Source organism: Passer domesticus, chromosome 7, assembly GCF_036417665.1.
Source record: "Passer domesticus isolate bPasDom1 chromosome 7, bPasDom1.hap1, whole genome shotgun sequence".
NCBI lineage: Eukaryota > Metazoa > Chordata > Aves > Passeriformes > Passeridae > Passer > Passer domesticus.
The window spans coordinates 52,250,860-52,274,376 of NC_087480.1; the positions used below are offsets into that span (position 1 = coordinate 52,250,860).

Here is a 23,517-nt window from a genome sequence, read left to right on the forward strand (position 1 = left end):
TTTGGGGGCTTCTCCCTCGCGTTGTGCTTCTGTGCCACCTTTCCTTCCTGCTCTGTTGCTGTGTCATTCCTCAGTGGGATGGAAGCTTAGTGACTGCTTCTGCCCCTCTTTCAAGCTCATCCTTCAGAATCTACTTGCATAGAGACTTCAGCAGGTACATTGGGGGTTTGATGCTTCTAAACAGAGAACAGTTCCCCTTAGGAACTTGGTAGATCTTTTTGCCTTCTGCCATAGTCAGTTCAGAACCTTGGATGTCAAAATCTCAGCTGATGAATGATGGAAAAATCATCCCAGGGTTTGACTCTGACTCGGGAAGAACCAGTCTCTCATAAAGTTTAACAAATGTTAGGAGATACACGTGAGTTTCATGGAATCATTTTGCTCTTAAAACAGGGGGTCTTATAATTTTCTTTCAAGGTAGGAATAGGAAAAAAAAAAGTTGTTGCCCCTCTCAGTTGGAAAAATGGTTGTAAGATCACTATGGTTAATCACAATAACATAATATTAACATATGTGAGTACACTTTATTAATTATATGATATATATTTTGTATTGGTACATGTTTTGTATTGTGTACTTTGGGAATCTTTAGGCAGAACTTAACTAAAAGAAGGAATATGTTTTCCAATAGGCTTTGTATTTTGCTAGACATTTTGTAATGTTGTGTATTTACATATTTCTTCTTTATTATAGAATAGATTGGGAAGGTGCAACAAAGATACTTTTGATTATTCATGATGATTTCAACTTTGTGTTAAAAAGAAAAGACAAAGAAATTGCGTCTTGCTGGGGGTGGGGGGAAGGCAGAAATAACAACCTTCACCCTGCAAACTCAAATGAAACTTGATCTAGACTTTGAAAAGACCATAAAAATGGAGGGAGTTTGGGCTAGGGAAACACACAGATTGGGTTACTTATGTTTGTTGAAATTTCTTTACTTCAGAGCTTTAATAATGAAGAACTGAAACAGAGCCCCTTCCCCTCATTTTCTTTCTAGGCTGGGAGGCTGCTTTGAAACTGCTTGTGTCTTTGTGTGGTACTTTGCCATTAAACACTGTAAAAATAAGCAGTAAACGTGTTGGAATGCTGGACTTTCCCCATGCCTGGTGCTGTGGGATTTCTTTCTGCCCTGGTTCTTTTTTTTTCAATTTGTGTTTTTGTATTCCTGCAATCCTGAATGAGGGACAAAAGAAAAGAAGTGAGAAGTCCCAATGATATCCTCTCCTGTCCAAGACTAAGAGTGTCTCTCATGGGCTAAATGAAAGGATTCTGACCATCACATGAAAAGTCTCCTGATGCTTTTTCTGAAAGATTATTTAAAGGCTTAGCATGCTTTATGACACTGGTATTTTTCTGGCAACTAGTTATTTATTTCTCTTTCATTTCAGATTTTTATTTCATCTCCTTCTACCTAATGTCCTCCATTCTGTACTAATTGTTTGAGCGCTTGAAATAGTTAAGAAAATTAACCCAAGCTATTTATAGCAATTCAGTTACCTGGCTGTTTGTTGTTCATCCATTGAACCTCTCCCAGATTTGGGTGGGATGTAACTGCCATCCCTGGTTTTGTTTTGCTCTTCCCAATTCATTTCAGTTTGTTTCAATTTTGATCCTTTGCCATTCTGATAAGGATTTCTTATCTGAGTCTTTATTATGTAACTTCTTGATTCGTGTGTTAGACACAGTCTCAGCTGATGAAGAAGAAGATAAAGATTGTAGAATTCAGAATTGCTGGCAGCTTAGATAGAATTGATTCATTGCTTGATTTGTTAAGTGCAAACAAAGTCAAGAACTTATGTTTGGTGCCTTTAAAAGGGCCAGTTTCCTGAAGCTGGAAGTAATTATGAATCAAACCATGTGGGAAAAGCATGTAAAGCAAGAAATATGAATGGCTGGGCATTGTTTAGATCAGTTTTATACTGTTTGCCCCAAAAGTTCAGTTTCATAAGAAAGAAATGCTCATGGAAAAATAGTTTTATTGAGAGTATAAGGGGAGACAGTGATAATGTATTTATAGAAAAGGTAGAAGTGTGCAGTAAATGCAGAGTTTTGTTCTGCTTGGATGAGGGGAAAAAACGCTCTCCTTAATATCAACAACAAAATTTCAAACAGTAGATGCCTAAGTTTATGTGCTTTAGAAATGGTATGTCTGGATAAGATTCTTGAAAGAATTTCTGAAGTAGCAGAGGACTTTTTGGACTACTAGAGATTATTAATAAATCTTCAAACACTAGGGGTTCTCCATATCCTTGGCAGAAAGTTGAAGTACAATATTTTAAAAGCAAAAGGCAATGACTCATAAGCTTTTCAACCCATTTTTGCTTTTGAGATAGCTCATTTGCCAATATGAATTTCCACAGAGAAAAAAATAATACCTATAGTTCCAGTTATTGTGCTCACTAAAAAATGAAGACTTTTTAAAGATGGGCTTGTTCTTCATGTGTGAGATCGACTTCTTTCTTGATATGTTTGTCTTAGGACTAAGTTTGTACGTTTTGTATTCTTCTAACCAGACACGAGTTGTGTAAAACTGGGAAATCTCAGTTCTTTTTTCCCCCCTTTGTATGTGTAAGGTGGAATGCTTACTTTGCTTGTAGCTCTTCACCGCAAGTAGCATTAACCTAATTAAATGTTTGTTTGTTTGCTTTCCTGGAGTGAATATGGTTACAACAACAACATAGTTACGAGTTCCTACTATTGTTGTTCTACTACTGTTGTTCGTGCAAAAAATTTTTACAGTTGTTGCATTCACAGAAGGCTAAGTTTGCTTTAGTAGCAAAACTCTGTTCAGGGAATATCTAATAGCTCATAAATTGCATGGAGGTCATCCTGTTCCTCTGTTTTCTTGAGAGAATAGTGCATCAAAAGCTACACTTCATATTCTTCCTTCAGAAAGAATTTTTCCTTCTTCAGAAATCTGTTCTAAAACTCAGAGACAAAATATCTTGCTAGAAAGACCTTTTTCCCGAATAACTTTAAAAAATTGAATTAATTGGGCTGTCTAAGCATTGTTATTCCCAAAACTTCAGTTAAAGAGATTTTGATTTTGATAGAAATTTATGTTAAAACGCTGGCATTCATAATTTTATTCTTGATTTTGGTCATAAAGAGCAAAGCACCAACACACATTGTGGAAGCAGGTGATTTGTTGCTGCCTGTATTGAATCAAAGCAGTTATGAGCTTATGCTTAAATTGATGCAAGAGCTTCCTCTCTTGAAAATCCTGAAGGTGTGTGGTCACCAAGCATCAGCCCTTCTGTGCCTGCCTGCAAGGTCAGCAAATTTCCACCTGCAGAGGGAAACCTGCTTCTCTTTTGTGTTCTCTTGGAAATGTTGTAGGGAACCCTCATCAGATGATTGAATGGGAATCAAGTGTATTGCAGCAGGTGAACATTATACTGTTTATCAAGCCTTCCTCTGAACCTTGTCACTTTCTCTGAAGAACAAACTTGCCATGGTATCCAGACACAGCTCAGTTGTCAGCCCTTAATTTATAAGCTGGCTCTGAGGAGGTTTTGTAAATGGAGTGTATGGGAAGAGACATATATAGTATACTCAGTCTGTCTCTAATTTTGTCTTCTGCATTGCTATCATGCAACCAGAGACATCAAAGCTTTGCTGTCTGCCTCATTCTGCTAAGATTGCCATACATAAATTTTAAGAGTATGTAGTAGGTCATCAAGGAAGGAAAGAGTTTAGTGGAACACACACATACAGACTTCTTGCGAGCTGAGGAGGGACAGTAAAACCAAGATCTACTTTTAACAGCTGTGATTAGCATCTGTTAGGTAAGAAAACAATATCTTATTATGCTGTGAGAATGGAAGAAGCCTTATTGTTGTGCTTGAGAGCTGTCTAGCAGAAGAGAGAAATGAAGGAGACTGATGGAACCCTTAAATATAATCCAAGAGATATTTTATTTTACTTGTTGTGTTACCAGTCTTAAGACAGGAAACCTGGTAGTAAGTTGTGACCTCTTTATTTTAGTTGTTCTAGGACTGAAGGACGAGGTAAGTTTTGATTAGGTTGATAAATTTAGGATGTGCTTTTTCCTTCAGGAAGCATGATGTTGCTGCTGGCATCCTTGAGAAATCTGCACTGGAGATTCCAGTCAGTAGCACCCCAGACCTGACTAGGACTGGTGGAAGAGGTGGTGGTGTGTGATGCCCATTGCAATAAACAAAACATGATGAAGGCTACTTTGCAGCAGGAAGTGACATGTTTGCAAAGGAGTCATATAGCAGTTGTTGCTGTAAAATGTTTTTGAGGTTATGGGTGTTTGAATTAAATTATGAGGCTGAGGTGAGGTTTCCTCTATTTGCTTTTGCGAAAACCAGGCAATTTAGTTAATTTTGATTAAATACTTTTTACTCTAACGTTACAGAGAAGCTCATGGGGTTCTTTCCCAGTTCACAACAGAAATGAAAACAGACAGAAATGCTACTTCTAACACTAGTTTGCAGCCTCACTCCTGCTCTAAGAAATGAGAATCAGGACCACAAAGGGAGGGACAGAAAACCGAGAACATGTATGTACTGTTCCTGCCTTGTCTGCTGTGCAATCTGTTCCAACTCATCAAAGAATAAACTGAAAAGCCAACAAACAGTGTTTTAAATTTCCATATTGAATGTGTTTGGATAAATCTGGTTGATTTCAGACTTGTAAATTCCTACTTAGAAATATCTTCTCCCTGGCTCCTTAAAAGAGTTAATCTTGAAGACCTCAAAACTGTGAGTGGTGTCCTGTACAGCTGCAAAATGTGAGGTGCCTTCCTCTTGTCCCCTTTCATCTTCTTTTAGTGACTCTTTTTTATACCATTGAAGGCAGAAATTCCCAGAGGTGGTTGTGTCACTGGACTGTTTGAGTCAGGGATTCTTGATCTGTAAGGAGTCAAAGCTGTATTTTAACATCTTGGAACTTGGCTCAGATGATTTTGTCAAGTGTTGCTATTTTGGTGAATTAACAAGGAGAGGATAGGATTTGTCCTGTTAAAAAGGGAAACCTATGGCTCAGCCTTGGAGCTCTCTTTTAGCCTGTTCACCAAACAATTTGGAAAAAACATTTCTCTCTCTCTCTGTCTCAGAGCCATGAATAACCACCGGATGCAGGGCTGGTGTTCAGTGGAGTTATGATGCTACAAGGTGAAGGACAGTCTGATTAATTGGATTATTCACAGTTCTTTGAGACAAACTTTAATAGAGTTCTCTGATTCATGGTGCCTACCTATGGCAGTGTGGGCAGTTGGTTGGGCAGCCTTTTCAGACAAACAGCTGCTCTTTGAAGCCAAGGAAGAAAAAAAAAGGCATTTATCTTAGCAGAAAAACATTCACTAGAACAATGTATGGAGTAAACAGGAGGGCTTTTTTGATCTTAGTGATTCTGCAGCTGTTCTTACTGTTAAAGGTTGCAGCTATTCTCTATTTGCCCTAAAGCAGTTTGGATTTTGTTTAGTTTTGTGAGGGCACTTTTATTCACAGTAACTGCAAGGGTTCTTCCAGGACAGGGTTGTGCTCTGTATTTACAGCAAAGTTTCTGGAGGAAATATTTTTCCTCCTCTAGCATTCTTCTTCTTAAGGTTCCAGTGTGGTACTCACTAGATTAATTGATGTCTGCTTGAATTCGTGACATCTGTCTCTAATATAGGTCAGTGGAGACAGCCTTTTTTTGGACTACTGCTTCAGAAAGTGGAGTGAGGAATATTCAAAACCTCATGACTATATACAGCGTTTTGTAAAACTACTGTTAAACCACATTCCCCAGATATGAGGTCACCTCTACATACCATCTAGAGCACTTTATTCACTGACCAGTGGTTTTTTTCTCTGAATTTCAGTCCAGTCTGGAGAGGGGAGAAAGCACCCTTGCCATATCAAGTTGGCTTTTTCTTTTATTTAGAGGAGTTAAGTTGTTATTTTTTCCCAGGCTGTCCAGACCTTCCAAAGAAGAGTTTAAAGGGCAGCTTTTATCACCCTTAGCCCTAGAAAGTTACTGAAGAAACTGAAAAGGGAGGATGTTGTGACCTGTTCGTGTTAGATTTCCATCTCTGTCAGTTTCTGAGAAAGATCTTTCCAAGTGGAGTTCATTTCCCTAAGGTTTGGTGTCTTCCAGCTGTCTGTGCAATAGATCTGCTACTGCAACAGAAAGGGTTGAACTTCTTTTGTAGGAAAATAAAAATGGCCAGAACAAAGACTCAACTGCTCCAATATCTTGTCTCAAAATGCTCCCCTAGTTTAGGGAAGGAGAAAAATACACAATTGTGGCACTGTCCTTGCTCCAGGATCCGCTCTCCAGCTTCTGAAGGGAGGAAGCTTTATAGGGTTCCCAAGTTAGGGATGCTGTTAAACCTCTTAATAGCTTTTGATCCCATTTATATATCTTGTGTCTGTAAAATACTGATGTGGAGAAATCTGCTTATTAACTGTGGGTTTTACAAGTGCTTTCTTTTTTCTGTTTTACGATCTTCAGGGTATTTTTGCTTGATATTTCAATGATATGGGAAATAGTGAATAATAAATAACGGTTGACATATTCCATATTTTTCTGCTGTGCTCGACACCTAGCAAAGTGCTGAGTTCATAAACTGGTGCATTCTACAATGAAATGAACTACATTTTTCTGAAGGAAGATTTGGTGATTAAAACCTTAGTGTGACTGATGTTCTCATCTGGCATTTAGGCTGCTAAGCACTGGATTTTGACACTCAAATATACTAAAGTGTATTATCCACAGAAATACAACTGTAATTTTGGCTATGCTGCTCCAGGAATTCTTAGTTGACCTTTTTTTTCCCCACAGCTATAGGCTTTGGGGAAGTATCTTTGTTTTCAGATGTACTGATTCCTATTAGTTTGAGCAGAGGATTCCTGGATTCTAATTGGATTGAATTATTTATTCTCATCTCTTTAGCACTTGTCTCTTCTGGACCTACACTGCTGAGTTCATTATACTACAAGTAGAAAAACCCTGTTCTCTGTCCAAAGAAAGCATTGCCTATTTGTAGATGTAACAGATGAGGGTTGATGGGGAAGAATTATGGGTTACAGCATCAAAATTATGACGCTGCAATTTATCTTCCTCCATTCTTTTGTTTGGCAAAAATGGATGTGATAGTTGAGCATTTTATTTCCTACTGGGCTTGTAGTTGCTTCATTTTTTATGGCCATTGCACTAACAGTGTTTTTTTAAGAGGCATTTAAATAGCTAATCACAGCATTTAATTTCTGCAGCTTCTGAGAATACATAGCCTAATATGAGGGTGCTCTATAATTTCTCTCTTTGGAGAAACAGAGAGATTCTTTAGAAGGTTCTTGAAAAAGGAGTTGAGCTAGAAATCCCAGCTGACTGCTGAGCGAGTTTTTATTGGCTACTGAGTCCTAAACGCATCCCATCTCCAAACAGGGTGATTATCCTCCATTAGGTTGTCCTTGTCTTCTATCTGTAAAACCAGAATGCTGATACTCATCACTGGGGATGGAAACTCAGTAATTTTGGACTTATGGAAACTAGAATAGATAAAAGTCTAGTAATATACATTGGGGAATTGTGTTGATTGTCAGCAAGTTACTTCATCATTAAGTTATGTTTCTTGTCCAGATTAGTAAATAATCAAAAACTCAGGGAGCAGTCATCTTCATTTTTTTTTCTTTCTTTGGTAAACAGCTGCCTTCTGTGAAAATAAAATTTCTGGATTTCATGCTTTTTGTTTAGTCTAATAATTGGTATTCTAGCCAGTTGTTTTTTTCCCTTTCCATGTTTCTTTAAAAACACAAACAAACCTGAAATGGACTGTTTTCTTTGCTCCTCATCTGTGTCTATTTGAACACAATTCCGCTTTTTCTCTGGGCTACTAGTCTTGAAGGTAAGATGTAACCAAAACAGATTTTTTAAAATTTTTTTTAAGGAAAAGTTTACAGAAACCAAAGGAGACTGGGAGATTTGGGATATTACTTAATCTTGGAGGAGTATGCAGCATGAGGTCACATATAAAATGTGCCATGGACTTGGGTTCCATTTCTTATCTTCATCCTTTAAATCTGTTTTTTTGTTAGCCTCAGGATTTTGCTTCTTTATTTACTTACTTAAACAAATAAAAACTGTCTACCTTGAAAACTTTTAATTCTTTTTTCCACAAGAATCCCAACACTTTTTCAGGTGTTGATAAGAGGTTGTTAATTGAGAAGCTCCAGGCAGGGTTCTTGGTCCTTGGAACTATAACGGATGGTACAATGAGATATTCCTTTCTGATAGAGAAATCACTTACAGCTGTATTTCTTAAGATGTTTATGTATTTAGCATGGCTGAGACTAATCTGAAATTACTTCTTCTGCCTAGTGGTCAAATATCTACTATTGCAAAGACCAGGAATGGAATTTAGTAAGGAAGTAGGATCCTCATGACTTTTTTTGTGGGTGGAAGCCCTTTCAGTGTGTTTGTGCAGAGATGGCATTTGAGAGGGTGAGTGGCATTGAAGTGTCACTGCTCTGAGCTGTCCCTGCCCCTCTGCCTGCCCTGCACTTCCCACGGGCAGAACTGCCTTTGTGTCACCTCTTCCTTCAGGGCTGTGAAGGTAGGTCGTGGGGTTTGGTGGAATGTCTTCAAAACTTTGTTTTCCTGGGCCAATTTAATGTAACCTAATCTTCTTCAGCTGCTGTTCTTGAGTAGTCCAAATAAATAAATAGAACTATGTGTTGGTTATAATTGTAAAGTAATTTCATGAGAAGCCAGAGCTCTTGGTAGAGAAGCAGAATTAACCAGTCATCATGTCATTTTAGAAACATGGATTTGGATCATCTTTCCTTCTATTTGGCCATACAACCTCCCTGGGGAATTTGCTTACATACTGGAGTAACTTTTAAAATATTTACATTTATTTTGCTGGCTATAGGGCAGTAGATGCAGTTCCCATCTCTTTCAATGTAAGCATTTGCTTTTCCTCTTCTATCTACTCATTCCTTTAATTTGTTTGCTTTTTGCTCAGCTGGAAAATAGCAAATATCAAATGATCAGGCTGTGTAATGCTTTGAACCCAAGTTTGCAAACTTGTAAGAACTGTAGTTAGAGCTTCTTAAAATTCTGGTTCAGTGTGTTCCCAGACCACACTGGTGAATGTGGATCTCTAGCCATGTACCCAGAGGATGGTTTTGTGGTGGTGTCTTCCACTCAAGGACATTCCACCAGAGTGACATGATGGTCACAACTCTACCTATGAAGGCAGAGGTAGAGATGCATTTTTCAGTGCCCTGGTGTATGGGATTGACTACCCTGGAGGTGAGTGTCAATGGCTTCTCTTCCTCAGGCTGAGTGGCAGTAACTGAGGAGCTGCATCACCAAACCTGCTGGTGGTGTCCTCCCCTGCCTTTAAGCAAACTGGCTGTATTTGCTGTGAGCCTGACAGTCTGTAAGGAAGGGGAGAGTTGACAGAGCACTTACTTGTTCACCTCTCTAATAGAATTCCTTGCCAGTTGGGCAGGAAGGGAGGGCTGGTTTATAGTTGTTTCTGGGGTTTTCCCCATCAAATGGAATTTGTTGTTGTCTTCAGTTGTGTATTTTTTTGAGCAGTCTTGCAATTTTGAAGCAAATCTTGTAACTAGTTCTTACTGTATGCTTATTGAAATGTAGCCCTCAGCTTATCTGAGGGAAACTGAACTGAAAGTTTTATTCCAGGAGTCTACAAAATTGTCCTTTGGCCAACACTGGGCCATGACTGAATATAGTGGATATGTCTGATCCAGGGAGTCCTACCTAAATTAAAATGCTCTGAATCTTATAGGGTATGGCTATGGGGTCTCAGCATTAACTGCTTTGATTTAGTGATCTGCCAGATGATATGCTAATATTTCATTATTGTTCCATAATGCATCACTATGTTTTATATGCCTTCATTTCATGTTCTCATTCCATCTCCTATTCATTCTTCATGTATCATGACCTACACTTTGTAGAGCTGCTGTGTAGGCATAAGACCCAGGTTATTTTGAACCAAAGAGCTAGAAACCCCAAGGAGAAGGATCAGCCTAGAGAGCATATTGCCAAGGACTCCTTTTTCTTGTTTCAGAAATGTCAGTTCATATATTTTGTGTGCAAGAGTAATAGGAAGAGACATCAGTCCTCAAATGAGATGATCTTGAGTAGATGAAGTTTTTTGATTTTTATAAGCTGCAGTTTAAATTCCATGTGAAAGGCAAAGCAGCAAAATCTGTCTCTTCAAGTAGATTTGGTAATATTCAATTACATGAGCTTAGTTGTGGCCATTTTTTTAGTAATCTAAACACTGAGTTGTATTAGTAATTTCTTTTTTTAAAAGGATTTAAATTCCAGTCTATGAGGATGACATGCTGTCCCTGATCAGGACACGATGAAGGAATTAACTATGGTGACGTTTTCATATTTGAGATTGAAAGAAGACACACATCTGCCAAATGCAAGCAGAAGGAAAAATCTTGTTACTTTTTCTAAATCCTCTGAAAGCAGCTGGATTTTTAACTTATCCAAATTGTGAAATTTTGTTGAGATTGATGTCCACATAACAGTGTAGAGAAGTACCGACTATCATAAGAATTCAGGATGTGTGCTGGTCTCATAAGAGAGAAGTCAGAAAAAAGCATGAGTGCATTTTCTCTTGAGTGGAATAAGCCAATTACTTCCCTTTAACTTCACCCTCATGCAGGCACTTGTCTAAAAACAGCAGATATTTACAGTTACTGACTGTGACTTGTTTTTCTCATTTATTCTGGAGACATTTTTTACTTTACCAGGTTTTTCCTGCACAAAATCTGAACAAAATTTAAAGGGTCCACAGTGTCATTAATTACATTATTTCTGCTTCTCCACTAGCTCTTTAACTACCTCAGCCCAGCATGAGCATGAGCACCAAGAGCTGGAATAATGTATCTGGACCTGGAAGATGTAGAGGAGATTTGCACCCTTCTGTCATAAGTATCATGATGCTCCTGGCTGGCTGGCTTATCAGGATGGCCTTGGAGTCCAGGCAGAGTAATGGGGCTAGTGAGATGAAGCTATTTGTTAGTTTCTAAAGCATTAGGAAAGTAATCGTGTTTGCTTTTCCCATTTGGAAATAAAAACTTTGTCAAAGAGGCACCAATATATGCAACAGTGTAGTAGATACATTGTCATCAAATACAAAGGAGATGCTCATTTGTAGACTTCAGTTCTGTACAGTTCTTTTATTGCAGAACCACATAGCTACAAACAGTGTGATTTTTTGAAGTTGGATTTGTTTGAAAGATGTATAGTTCTCTATGGAATGCTTTGTGCAGGATATTTTACACCCTGATTTATGGAACTCTGATCTCTGCAAGATTTGTGGATGTTGCAGGAAAAAAATACCTGCAAGGCAAATGTATATATCTAAAATCAAGTTAGCTTGGTTAGCTTCATCTGGTAGCAGAATGGTAAACAGCAAAGCTGTACCAGCCTTACTCTAAATTTACTCTGGGTTACACCTACCAGGGGCTTATCGTTATGAGTGTGTTGGCAGTGACAGTGTGCAATGCCTATTTCAAAGAGATTGAACAAATAAAACATGTCCCTAGATGGATTTAAAATGTAGAGTGCCCCTTTCTAGTTTTCTGTAGCTTGGTGACTCAAGATGTGGCACCAAGAAAGGAGATGAGCAAATGTTGAATGATATGAGATGGCAGCTATGGTTGGCTTAGAGAACTGTTCTGCCTCTGGCACTTTGGATCATGAACTTCATCACATCCAAGAAATGTTAACAGCTCGGCCTGGGGGCTTTAGCAGCTCTGAGTGTCTTTGTGGGTTTGTACTGACAGCTCCCCTCCATCAGTATGCAGCGCTTGGCATGCGGGGGGCTCACATGCAGGAGGGTCTCAGCCTGCTATTCTTGTGCAGAAACACCATGATGGGCATCTGAGTGACGTTTTAATTTGATAATGAAAGCACCATTAAATCAGAAAAGAGAAAAATGCCTGTGTTTGTGGCACAAAATATTTTGTGTGACCACTGAGGTCATTTGAGACAGGCCTGCTGTTGAAATAGTTATACAAGTTTGCCAGCAATGACTCACTACCGTGGTGGCTGCAGATAAATTCCAGTTGCTTTCTACTTGTTTTTGGAAGTTTTGGTAAGAGGGGTTTCTGTATGTTGCCTAATGATTAAAATTCTAGCAAGCTTAGGTTTGCTTGAAGAAAGTTAAAATTTCCCACATTGCTTCATATCTGAAATGCTTCAACAAGCTATGATCAATACATCCTGCTGTCTCTTTTGACTGTGTCAGAAGGGGATATAATATACCTTAGCATCATTAAAGCTTTTTATTTTCTCAGTCATTCATGTGCCTATTTATAAAGAGATCCTGACTGGCATAAGAAAGCAAATCAATGATGCTCCTTTCTCAGATGTTTTCTCATTTAAAGAAATGTATTATGATATCACATCATTACCTATGGAAACCAAATTCATGGATTTGGGTTGTGCTAGATAATGTTGCACCTGTCTCTTTCTCTCCATGTCTATATCATATATTTAGAGATATCTGTACTTTATTGTAAACAATTGACAGTGTAAATGGCCAAATATATTGTTCTTCCATCCTACAGAAGAGGAATTTTGATAGTAAAATACTGCCTATTTGGACCATAACCATGCAGGATATCTGTAGCAGAATTAAACAGGATCCTTGTTCTTAAGCTTTTTATGGTGCTTTTTAACTTAAAAGGTCTTAAGAAATTAAATACTTGCAATGACTATTTATCTTCTCTAGTTTCTTTTCCAGGTGTTGAAGGTTTCGATTTTTATTCAGCAGAAATAGATTTTATTATTTGAGAGCCACAGAGGTTCTGTATGTATGTATATATTCAGAATTGCAGGGGTTCTGTATACAGAGAGACCATTCTCCTATAGTTTAGAAGCTAGTTTATGCATCTAGTTGTAAAATTAATTGTCCATCTATTGTCCATCCAGTTGCAACTGGTTACTGGCCTCTTGAAAGGTAATGTAGGACCAGTATAAGAAGAACGGTTACTCCCAGTTCAGCATGGAGTTACTGTCCTTCCTATATGTAATTTTGAAACTCTGAATCCACATTCATTGCAGGTAGTAGTTGTTTGCTGGTTAAGTGGTAATGGTGATGCCTGGGAAAGAACATGATTGGGAAGATAGTGGGGTCTTCAGAACTGATTTTGTGGTTCTACTCTGTGGGGCTGCACTGTCATTTTCATTTGAGTGCTGCTGTTGAACTGGAGGAAGAAACCTTTCATTACCTGCCTGTTGCTGATAATGATGCAGCAGGAATAGTGATATCGATGAGTCCTTTCAGCTTCCACTGAATGTTGAGCATGGAACTGTAAATGCTTTCTTGGTTGTTCTTTGAAGAAATATTAACAATCATCATATTGTGGATGACACTTAGATAATTAATGTTACTTTGAAAGCACAAGTGAATTAATTAACTCTTGTAATGCTTTAATTAAATGGATAAACATAAAAATTTTGCAGGTGATAAATAGGGATACAAAATTAAATGTTTTTTTCAGGTAACTCAGTAGACCTGTGGTAAATGCATGTGCTGGACTGAAATATCTTTAATTGAATTGCTACTCTTGTTTCTGTACAGAAACTGAATGAAAAAACACCCACATATTCTCAATTTGGCCCGAGAGTCACTAGCCAAGCTGAATTAAGAAGCACCTCAACAAATGTCATCTCTTCCAAATACTGAAAGTACTCATCCCTTGATGATACCCTGCCAGTACTGCTTGAAGTTTTGTTTCAAATTCCTGAAACTATCTTTAAGTAATCTTCTAAATAATACTTTTCTATAATTTTAACTTTGATCATGACTTAGAAAAATAGCCAAAGCAAAGTGCTGTTTGTCTTTTTTCCTTTTGAAAGGTTGAAGTCTAAAATGATTATTGATATTTTTTGTTCCAAGCTTTACCTTGCTAGCTATGAAAATCTTTCAACAAAACTAGTGGTTTAGTGGTATTTCAGCTATCTTTACTTTTTTTTTCCCTTTTTTTGTTGTTCTTCTGTGATGCCATAGTGCAACAAATAAATAATGGTCTGTGTTTGCATTACTCCCTGCGGCTGTTTTCTGCAAAGCTATAAGGAGAAAAATTACTTGGATGATTGCAAAAACTAGTTCATAGCCAGGAGAGTCCTGATTCTGTACTTGTTTTTTCACAGGCCTCCAGAACTGGCATCAAAGTATGCCAATTTCTCTGAGGGAATGTGCAAGCCAGGCTATGCATCAGCGCTCATGACTGTCATCTTCCCAAAGTAAGTAATTACTGTGGGAGTTTTTTCCCCACTTCCCCCGATGACTTCTCATCCTTCAAGGTGGGTGATAGGCAGAGTTTGTCTTGAAAAGTGTCATTACTCTGTCACTTGATTGGTTCACGGAGAGACCAGTGTTGAAATTCTGGACAGTTTGAGTGGTCAGTGGCAATGGCTTCGTTGACTTCAGTCTGACTAGGACTTTGCTCAAAGAATAGAGACCTCTGGGTAGTGAGTAATAAATTATGTTGTCAGTGCATGATACAATTGTGTGCTCAAACTCGCTGCTAGTAGCAGATGATGAAATGCTTAGGGAGCTTTGGTCATGATTAAGTTATCTGGAGTAGATAGTAAAGTGTGATGTTTTGTTACAGTTGGTTTTGGTTTGTTTTTTTTTTTTTTTTTTGTTCTTGGGAGAACGAGGTAAAGCATCCTTCGGGTGCCTGGAGTTTATAGAATTGCTGGGAGACAGTTCAGAAGATAGATTGGCAGGAACATTAATCTGTTGAGGCTCAAGGATTTCAGTTTGGTGCACTGAATGGAAAATTTGACCAAACAGTTTGACCATCGTACAAGCTTCTTGTACATGTGGAAGAGATGCTCTAGTGCAATGATCTCTTTGGCAAAAGAGCTTGTGGACTTCTCAACATAACTGGCACTTTTCCAAAAGAGGTATTTTACTTCTTCTGAGGAGGGAATTTCCATGACCTGTGCATCTAAAGGTTAGGTTGAGTGATCATGGCCTTTAAGCCAAACCTGAAACTGGTGGTATCTTCTGTCTTTGTTTTTGTTGACAAGCATGGTGACTAGAAGCTTTTTAAAAATAAAAAAAATACATCTGACATTGCCTTGTAACCAATAGATACTACAGACAAGTCTTAAAAACAAAACAAAACACCAAAATTCTCCATCTCCAATGTAAACCAAACAATTATCAGTATTATCTTCTGTGAGAATTTTGGAACTCTGGATAGAGTATAAAGACTAGTACTGATAGTGAGTGCTTTTAAATCTGTGTTTGTGTACATACTAAATGTAAATAGTAGAGTAGGATGAACTCATTATTACAAAACTATTAATCTTATTTTAATTTTAAAAAGACTTTGGCTTTGAGAAGGAGCTTTTTAGCCTCCTAGAATCTGAAGTGATATTTATTCTCTCCCTCAGCAGCTGCTAGCAGTTCTCTGTTCAGTCACCTTCTGCCAGTAGTTGACTGCATTGAACTAATTCCATGCAGAGAGGTACAAATGTGTCTGTAGTTGAAGCAAGTGTTCATACATTGAAAAATTGTATTCACAATTTAAAAGACAGCAACTCACCAGGTATTTATGTTCAGGTGCTTGTTTTGCGTGGACCCTAAAACTTAACTAATGTTGACATTTTTTCCTGTGATGTCTTTGATTTCTTTACAAATTTAATTCAGTGTTGTACATTTAATTATTTTACCCAGTTCTGCTGTAAGGATGGCTGACCAGTAGTTCTGAAAAAAAAATCATGCTGCACTTAAAATTCCTTCCCTTCTGCAAATTTCCTTGTACTCAGAGAACTATGAAAGTTAATATTACCAAGGCAAGTATTCAATATATTTAGAACTCCTGAAGCCAAATTATAATGCCTGTTCATTTAAAGATTGGAGCTGCACAATTTGTTTTATTCTAGCTTCTGTTTTCAGTTGATTTTGTCATTAGGAAACCATCTCTACAACTGACATTTTTTAGGCATGGTCTTTGTGGGAAAATGTGTGTTTTTGTTGGGTGTTTTTAATATTTGGATAAAGTTGGTTTGGCTGTTTTCAAGCATGAGTAAAATGAATAAATGTTTTCCCATTTTAAGGTTCCTGACTTTTTAGTGCAATTTTAAATGTAAATAGGCAAAATATGGTGGAAATAGTTGAAATAAAATAAGTGTTTCTCAGAGGATGTAGCTCTTCTTGGCAAGTGCTTTTTTACTGGTAAAAATGAGAATTCAGACTTTAGCAAGCATAAGCATTGCTGGATGGATTAAAGAGCAATGGTCGGAGAAATACCAAAATGTGTTTGATAGTAAGGAAAGACTGAATGTTTGTTTGTTTGTGTGTTTATTGGGTGTTTGTGTGTTTGTTTGTTTTAATGTGGTCCTCAATCAATTCTTATTCTAGCAATGCTTGATCCCTTCATCAATAATCCTATCTGGAAGAAATCTTGGGTTGTGAGTACTAAATAAAGGGTCAGTTATTTCTAGAGAACAATCTGGATTGCCTGATTTAAATGGCCACAGTCCAACAAAATATATGTTAATATATCCAACATGAAATAAAACATCTGGGAGGAACAAATACAGATTTTACCTCCAAGATAGAAAAAAATCCTCTGTCTTGGAAACAGACAGAGAAATCTTCATGTCATCTTAACAAAATACCATTTCTTAAGTGCTTTTTCATATGTGCACAAAAAAAGTGTACATATGCACAATTCATTTTGAGAATTTTGTGTGAAACATTGACTTAAAATTAAAATACAAAACCTCACAATCCAAGATTTCTAGACTACTGTGTCCAGTTTCAATGGTAAAGTGTGAGAAGAGAGGGGAAATAAGAGATGGAAGAAAAGCCACGAAAATGAACAATGACTTGCTTAAACAGTAAAGTAAACAAGACTCCTAGAAATAAGTCATCTTTCTGAAGCAGAAGTTGTATCCAAATGAGGAGAATAGGAAAGAGCTTTAACTTTGGCAAGTTAAATATAAACCATAATGAGGTAGAGCAAAAAAAATGTTGAGGAACAACTTTGTAGAGACATTTAAAAAATAATAAAGTTTTTTGTCTAACTGTCAAAGGCAGAAATCCTGTCAGAGATCCCGATGAGCTGATAGGGGTTCATAATATTACATGTGAGCTGAGGGAAGGTAAAGCTGTAGCAGAGAAGTTATTTGCATTGCTATTCACTACAGAACAGTTCCCATGTGGACCCTTCATTTTCAGCGGACAGGCTGGGGGAATGTGACAGAAGCTTGACGTTTTGCAGTGAATTCCAACACAAAGAATTGCTAGGAAAAGTTCTCACTTTGTGAGGAACTCGGTGTTGAAGTTGCCGAGTTACACACGGTTGTGTGTAATCATTGCTTCATTTGGCCTTAGAATGGAAGAATGAAAAGCAGCAAACGTGCTGGGCTTTTCAAGAAGGGTCTGGGGGGTTCTTTGGGAAAGTGGAAGCTAAGAGCAAGCCTGGTTTCTGTATCAGGCTCCTCTTAGAACCTAAAAATAAAGACTAGAATTAGTATTTGTTCACAGATAAAGAGGAGATAAATTGTCTTCTGCAGCAGGAACTTCTGCCCTGTAAATCTGCTTGTTTTGTTTCAATGCCTGGATCAACATGTGATAAAGGTGATTTCACTAGTACAGTACATCTGGATTTCTTAAAAAAAAACATAATACACACATACAGAAAACTCCCAAGCAAACAAACCCCTGCCCGAAAAACCAAAATCAACCAAACTTTTGCTGTTCGAAAGATTTTTGGAAAGTTAAACTGATGCAATGCTGTAGTGATTAGATAGTGACTAGGTAAATAGTGGCAACTGAATGGAAAAAATAGGAAGATGGGACAGTACAGGGATGTTATTCCTGGAGTCTTCTGGAAGAAAGTGTGCTGGGATCTCTGCTGTTCCAAGTGCTCATAAACCACCTGGAATGGAGGATGAATAATGAAGCACTAACACATTTTTCCACGTGGTAAGACCAAAAGCTGGCTGTGAGGAATGTCAGAGGGATCTCACAGTGGTAAGTGTTGGGGCAAGAAAATGGCAGGCCGAATTCAGTTCTGATAGAGATAAGATAGTGTTTGTGGAGGAGACTGATCTGACAGTTTGTGGTGGGTGGTGGACTTAGCTGTGCCTGAGTTATACTCTGTGAAGCAGAGCATGCAGAGGGTGTTCACAAGCCTGTATAACATAGTGAATGATGTGGTTTAAATGCAAATATTGTGCTCCAGCTTTAAAATAAATAAAGGTAAGCTATTTCCAGTTATATTTTACTGCAAATGGGCTCCACAGTGGGCAAAAGATTTAAAAAAAATAAAATATACTCTTAAGTATTCAGGTATGGAACTCTCTAAGTTGCATCCAAAATGGGTGTTGAGGGCAGCATGTAGCTTGATGTAGTCCCTCTTTCTTAGGCTTTTTACTGGAGTGTTGTGCTGTGGACACAAACAGGTGTTGGATAAAATGAATGTCTGGTCTAATCCCTTGTACCCATGCCTTTCTTTTCTGGGTTTTTTAATGATTGTGCCTTAAAGGCAGAGTGACATAGCTTCAGAAAAACTTGCTGTGATCTGAGTAACGACAGTGGCTTCACACCAAGAGAAGTGGGTGCATGATCTCAGTACTGCACCTTGGTGTAAGGTCTGGCAAGCTGGGCTATGTCTGCTGTTCGCTGTAAATGAAAGAGTTATCTAATTTCTCAATTTCCAGGACAATAAGATTCTGCCTCTTGCAAATCTCTCAACAGCAGATAATGACTCAAAGTGCCTGAAGTGAAGTTACTGATTTCAGAATGATACAAAGAAAATGGCAAGTGTGTTTGGTAGAATGGAATTAGTAGGTTGGTGAATTAGACTACTATGTTCAGTGAATTACACTATTTTAGTTGGTCTGAGGTCACCTACAAGTCTGGAGTTAATGCTTTGACCTTTTTGTAGTAGGCACTAACTTGTATTTGCAGTGGTAACACTGCAGTCTCCTGCGTGTCTGGCCTTGCTGTGGAAACGATGCTGCCAGTGTACAGCTCTTTCTATGCCCTATTCTTTGTCAAATGAGAAAAGAGATCTCTGCCCACAGTTTGTGGCTGACATGCCAGCCTGGGACAGTTCAGCTACTCAATACTGAGCTGCAATTTTCCAACCACAAGCTCTTGTAATTTGGCAGCTAATACTAAAAATTAGAGGAGGCGGTAAATAAAGAGGGAATGTCTGCAGCCTGCAGACTTGTGTATCTGTGTTTGGTAGGGGAACATGGCAAAGAATTATTTAAAGAGTATCTGGAAGTATTTCAGAATAAGGGAGGAAGGAGGAGTTCAATACACAACAAGTCTGCTGGTGTTGTGGCCAAAATAGTGAATTTATGATTTGTGATTCAGATACATAAGACTGTTTTTGCACCAAGGATATGACTGAAAGCATTTTCTAGTCAATTGGTGCTAAGAAATAGTCTTATACGAATCACAAACCTTTAAAATCAATTCAGAAATAAAATCAGTCTGGTTTGTTTGATTATTCTGGTGTGAACTTCTATTGATTAGCAATTGGTATTTTCTTTACAGTCATATTTTTCCCCCTCTTATTTTTCAATACTGTAGCCTGCTCGTCACTCTAGATAAAGAGCTCTCCTGTAAAGTCTTCTGGGTTTATATTTTCATGCTGAATTGCTTCTTTGTACATAAAGTTCAAAAATTTTAAAGCTTTCATATCAGCAGAGAGTGCATGACACGGATTTATGCCAGCCACAGAAATTTCAGTAGCTTTCTCTGAAGTCATTCTTCTGTGGTTTTTTTTTTCTTCCTGATGTTTAGTTCCCCCTTGATTTTGTAGGTCATAGACTCCTGTGCCTTTCTACACTTCCACAGGCTGGGGTAGTACAGATAGGGCAGCACCAGACGGCTTTTCTTTGGAGTGTAGACTCCTGCCTCCTTCACATCAGAGCTCGGTAAAAATTTCTTTGCCATTTCTCTCTTACAGGTATGGTTTTGAAGTTTTTATGCTTTAGGGGAAAAAACCCCCATTCTTATATGCAAATGGAGGCTAGGGAATTTTGGGTGGAACTGGAGCTTCAGCAAGGGCTTTAATAGGAGTCAGGATAATTTAAAAATGTGATCCTGATCCTGAGTATTTCCACATTCATTTCTATATCTCCTTTCAGGAAGCTGTGCTTCTTATAACAAACACACAATAGCATCTGTCCATCCCATACATTTCTGCTTTGTTGTTTAGACATTCAGAAAAAAAAATATTCCAGAAAGAGAATTTTTTAACCCTCTGCTTGAAACTGACTTTATGCATGTCTGACTATCTCCATGCCTCATGAAATACTGCCATACCCAGCATGGGATTGCACTGAAGTGACAGGACATGAGCTCAGTGCTTAGGGGCTGTCAGTGCAGGTGATGGCTGCTTCCTCTGTGATTAACTATTTAAGGAGAGCAGAGAAAGGCGAAGGATGGCAGCTTCATGTGGCTCCTGAGAGCTCATGAAGAAATAGGCTGGATAATTAATGTGCCACTGAGGATTGCTACAGGGATTCAAAACTTTTGCCAGACTGTTGTGTGGTGTATCTGCTGCATAGCTTGGGGTCTTCTCAAGTGCAGTGGACAGTATCTCTTACTATTTTAGGATATATAAAATTGTACGTTTATATGCTGAATTAGTTATTGTAGTTATTGATAGCAGGGGCTTTTTTTGTCTTTTAAATGTAAGTATAATGTACATCTCATTTTGAAACACGCTGAGGTGGTTAATTTTGTTAACGTGAGCTCTGAAAGCAGCTTGTGTTCAATGAAGAGTGGACACATCTCAAAACTTCCACTGAAGTCAGGGTCCCAGACACTGGGAGTTTTCTGCTTTCCTTTAAAACAAGATTGCTGCTGTTCTGGGAATGGGGAGTACTCAAATCCCTGTCCCTTCTTTAAACCTACTGTTCTGTGCCTCTACACTCATTCAGGAATAGTGTGAGGGTGACAGAGATGGTTTCAGAGCTCACAGTTACATTTGGAGTCCCAGTAATGCTGTAATCACAGCTCTGGAAGGAACTTTGTAGGTGTCAGTGCCCAAAAGGGTGTTTGGGGAAGCCAAGCTGCTGTCCTGAAATCTCCATCACACCTCCCACCTGTCCCCACATCAAAGACTAAGAAAATATCATTGTTGCATTATTGAGGTTTGAATTTGAAGGGACAAGTTGATGCAGGTGTATTTTCTTCTAGGCAGTACTGAACATCATCAATTTCCTTGGTTAACTATGGCTAAAAGAGTTCAAGACTCACAGGAGGGGAAAGGAAGGATAAAGGAGAAGTTGTTGGTGCCCTGGTCAGTTGAGCTGTCAGGGTTTTCCATTGCTCCAAGCTCCAGGCTGTTAAATGCCTGCCCGTGCCATGCCAGGGGACTGAAGCCTGCTGCTGCTCACCCTTACCTCCTGTCACCTCCTTATTCTGTGTTTTCTAAATCCCTGGCTAAACAAACATGCAAGCCAAAACACACACCCTCTCAAATCACTTCTGGTGTCTGGGTAGCACCTCCCCACGCAGAGCTCTGTGGCTTTTCCAGTCACACATCTTCCCATGCAGTCAGCTGCTGTTCCACTGTCACTGCTGGCAAAGGCAATATTTTGCACTTCCCTACCTTTCTTTCCTTGTGAATTTTATGAAATTTTGCATTTTTTTCTCCTTTTTATGTTGGTTCTGGAAAAACTTTCTCAGCTTTTCACCTCTGCAGTTAGTGTGTCAGGTATTATATATAATTTGAAAGCAGTTACTAAGAGGATGATTTTTAAAAATATGCATTAGTGTCAATTTTTAGTGACAGTTGGGGTCAGAGTATACAACAGGTAAAATTCCTATGTTTGTTTCATTGTCATGGACTTATTTGAGATATTTAAATCTCTCATACTTCAGGCTAAAGGTGACAGGTATGCTATCTCACAAAATATTTTTGCAGAGGCTGGCTCTAGTGAACATACAGCACAGTCTGCTAAGAGATGTTTGCTTTTAATGTTCAAACTAGGATTGTTGTCTGAGCTCTTGGTGCTATTTATAGCTGGGCCAATTGGCTTGCCCTTTACAACACCCTGCTTCAGTCCCTTGCACCTGCCTTGTCTGTAGGAGGAAGCTGGGATTAAGGAGGAGCATTTGTTAACTCATGTCCAGAGTGTTGCAAACCTCTGGTACTGAAGTGGTGGTAACTAAAGCTTTGTTTAAAATATGATCATATAACTTAATTTCTCTGTGGCAGATTCCCTTCATTCATTTCTGATTGTAGAGAACAGTGCTTGGGAGCGTAATTCAAAGGGATGAGCAGATGAAACCTGACACAAAACTTCACTGCTAGCTCTGAAATTCAGGCACTGATTGACCAGCTGGAGCTCGTACTTCAAAACAAAATTCAATGGCAGCAGCTCATTGCCTCACTTCTGGTGATACGCATCCTGCTGCAGTCAGGTTGAAGTAGACATGGCATAATGTAAGAGTAGATGTAAAAAAAAAGAAAAGGAAAAGGCTCTGGTTTTGTTTCTGCGTCCCCAGTTTGCATAAGGAGTTCGTGCTGCTCCATTACCTGAGTGAGCAGAGCTGCCTGTGCACAGTGCAATGAAGTGGGTAAGTAAAGTAATCCTTAGAGCTGAACATGAGTTTTCCCTCCCCCATCCATCTACTCATTTTGTGCAAGATTATTTTTAATCCAGACCAGTTCACTGATTCAGTTTATGAAATTTCCATATCATTGTGCAAACCCTGCCAAGGGTGCAGCTTGAGAATTGAAGAGCTAAGGTGATAGCACAGCAAAAGCTCTGTCAGCCAGCCTGGGCACCAGGACAGGGATGTGGGGAGCTGATGCTCAGCAGGCAGAAGTATGGTTTCACCTTCAGTTCATGTAGGTTGTCCTTTCTATCCCATGATGACTTTTTAATCTTTAACCAAATGTGTGTACCAATACATGCAACTGCCACGTGCTGATCATGGCAGTAGATTCTGTATCAGAGCCATTTTTGGTGCTAAAATCTTTCATGTTTGACCTCTCTCAAGAGTTTAAAATGAAGTATGTGAATCCATGTGATGTGCAGGGTTTGTGACTGAAAAGTGTGTCCTCAGAGTCTTTCGTGACATCGGAACTAAGTGAGACTGTAAAATGAAAGCTGGAACATGGACACAGGGACTTTACTGGGTATGTGCCTTTCTGGCTTCAAAAATGATGTAGAACATATCTGTTCTTGCTTTAATATGAGTACACTGCATCATATGTTAGAGTGGGAACAGGACAGGTTTGGTTGTTTTGGGGGTGTTTTTTTTTGCTTGTTGTTGTTTTGAGGAACACTGAAGTTATTTCTAAATTGTCAACTGTTAACAAAAAAAAAGAAGGACAGCTTTGCAATTATACAAATAAATAACCATATTTGCGTGAGCATGTAAGATTGTAATAGAAGCAATAAATTTAATTTGTGCCACCAAATGAGCATATTTTATTGCGCATGTGTGTTTGGGCTCTGTTGCTGTGGCACATCTGCTCTTAAAGCTATACCAGTAAGAAT

General features: G+C 38.5%; 1 protein-coding gene across 12 annotated transcripts in view; it reads left to right on the forward strand.

The window, feature by feature from the left end:
* ST3GAL3 (ST3 beta-galactoside alpha-2,3-sialyltransferase 3) overlaps positions 1-23,517 on the forward strand; it is a 188,563-nt gene that overhangs the window by 65,683 nt on the left and 99,363 nt on the right. For all 12 annotated transcript variants that reach the window (XM_064428649.1, XM_064428647.1, XM_064428648.1 and 9 more), the window contains one exon: positions 14,167-14,259. In XM_064428649.1, coding sequence (XP_064284719.1) covers positions 14,167-14,259 — 93 coding nt within the window. The remainder of the gene's footprint in view (positions 1-14,166; positions 14,260-23,517) is intronic.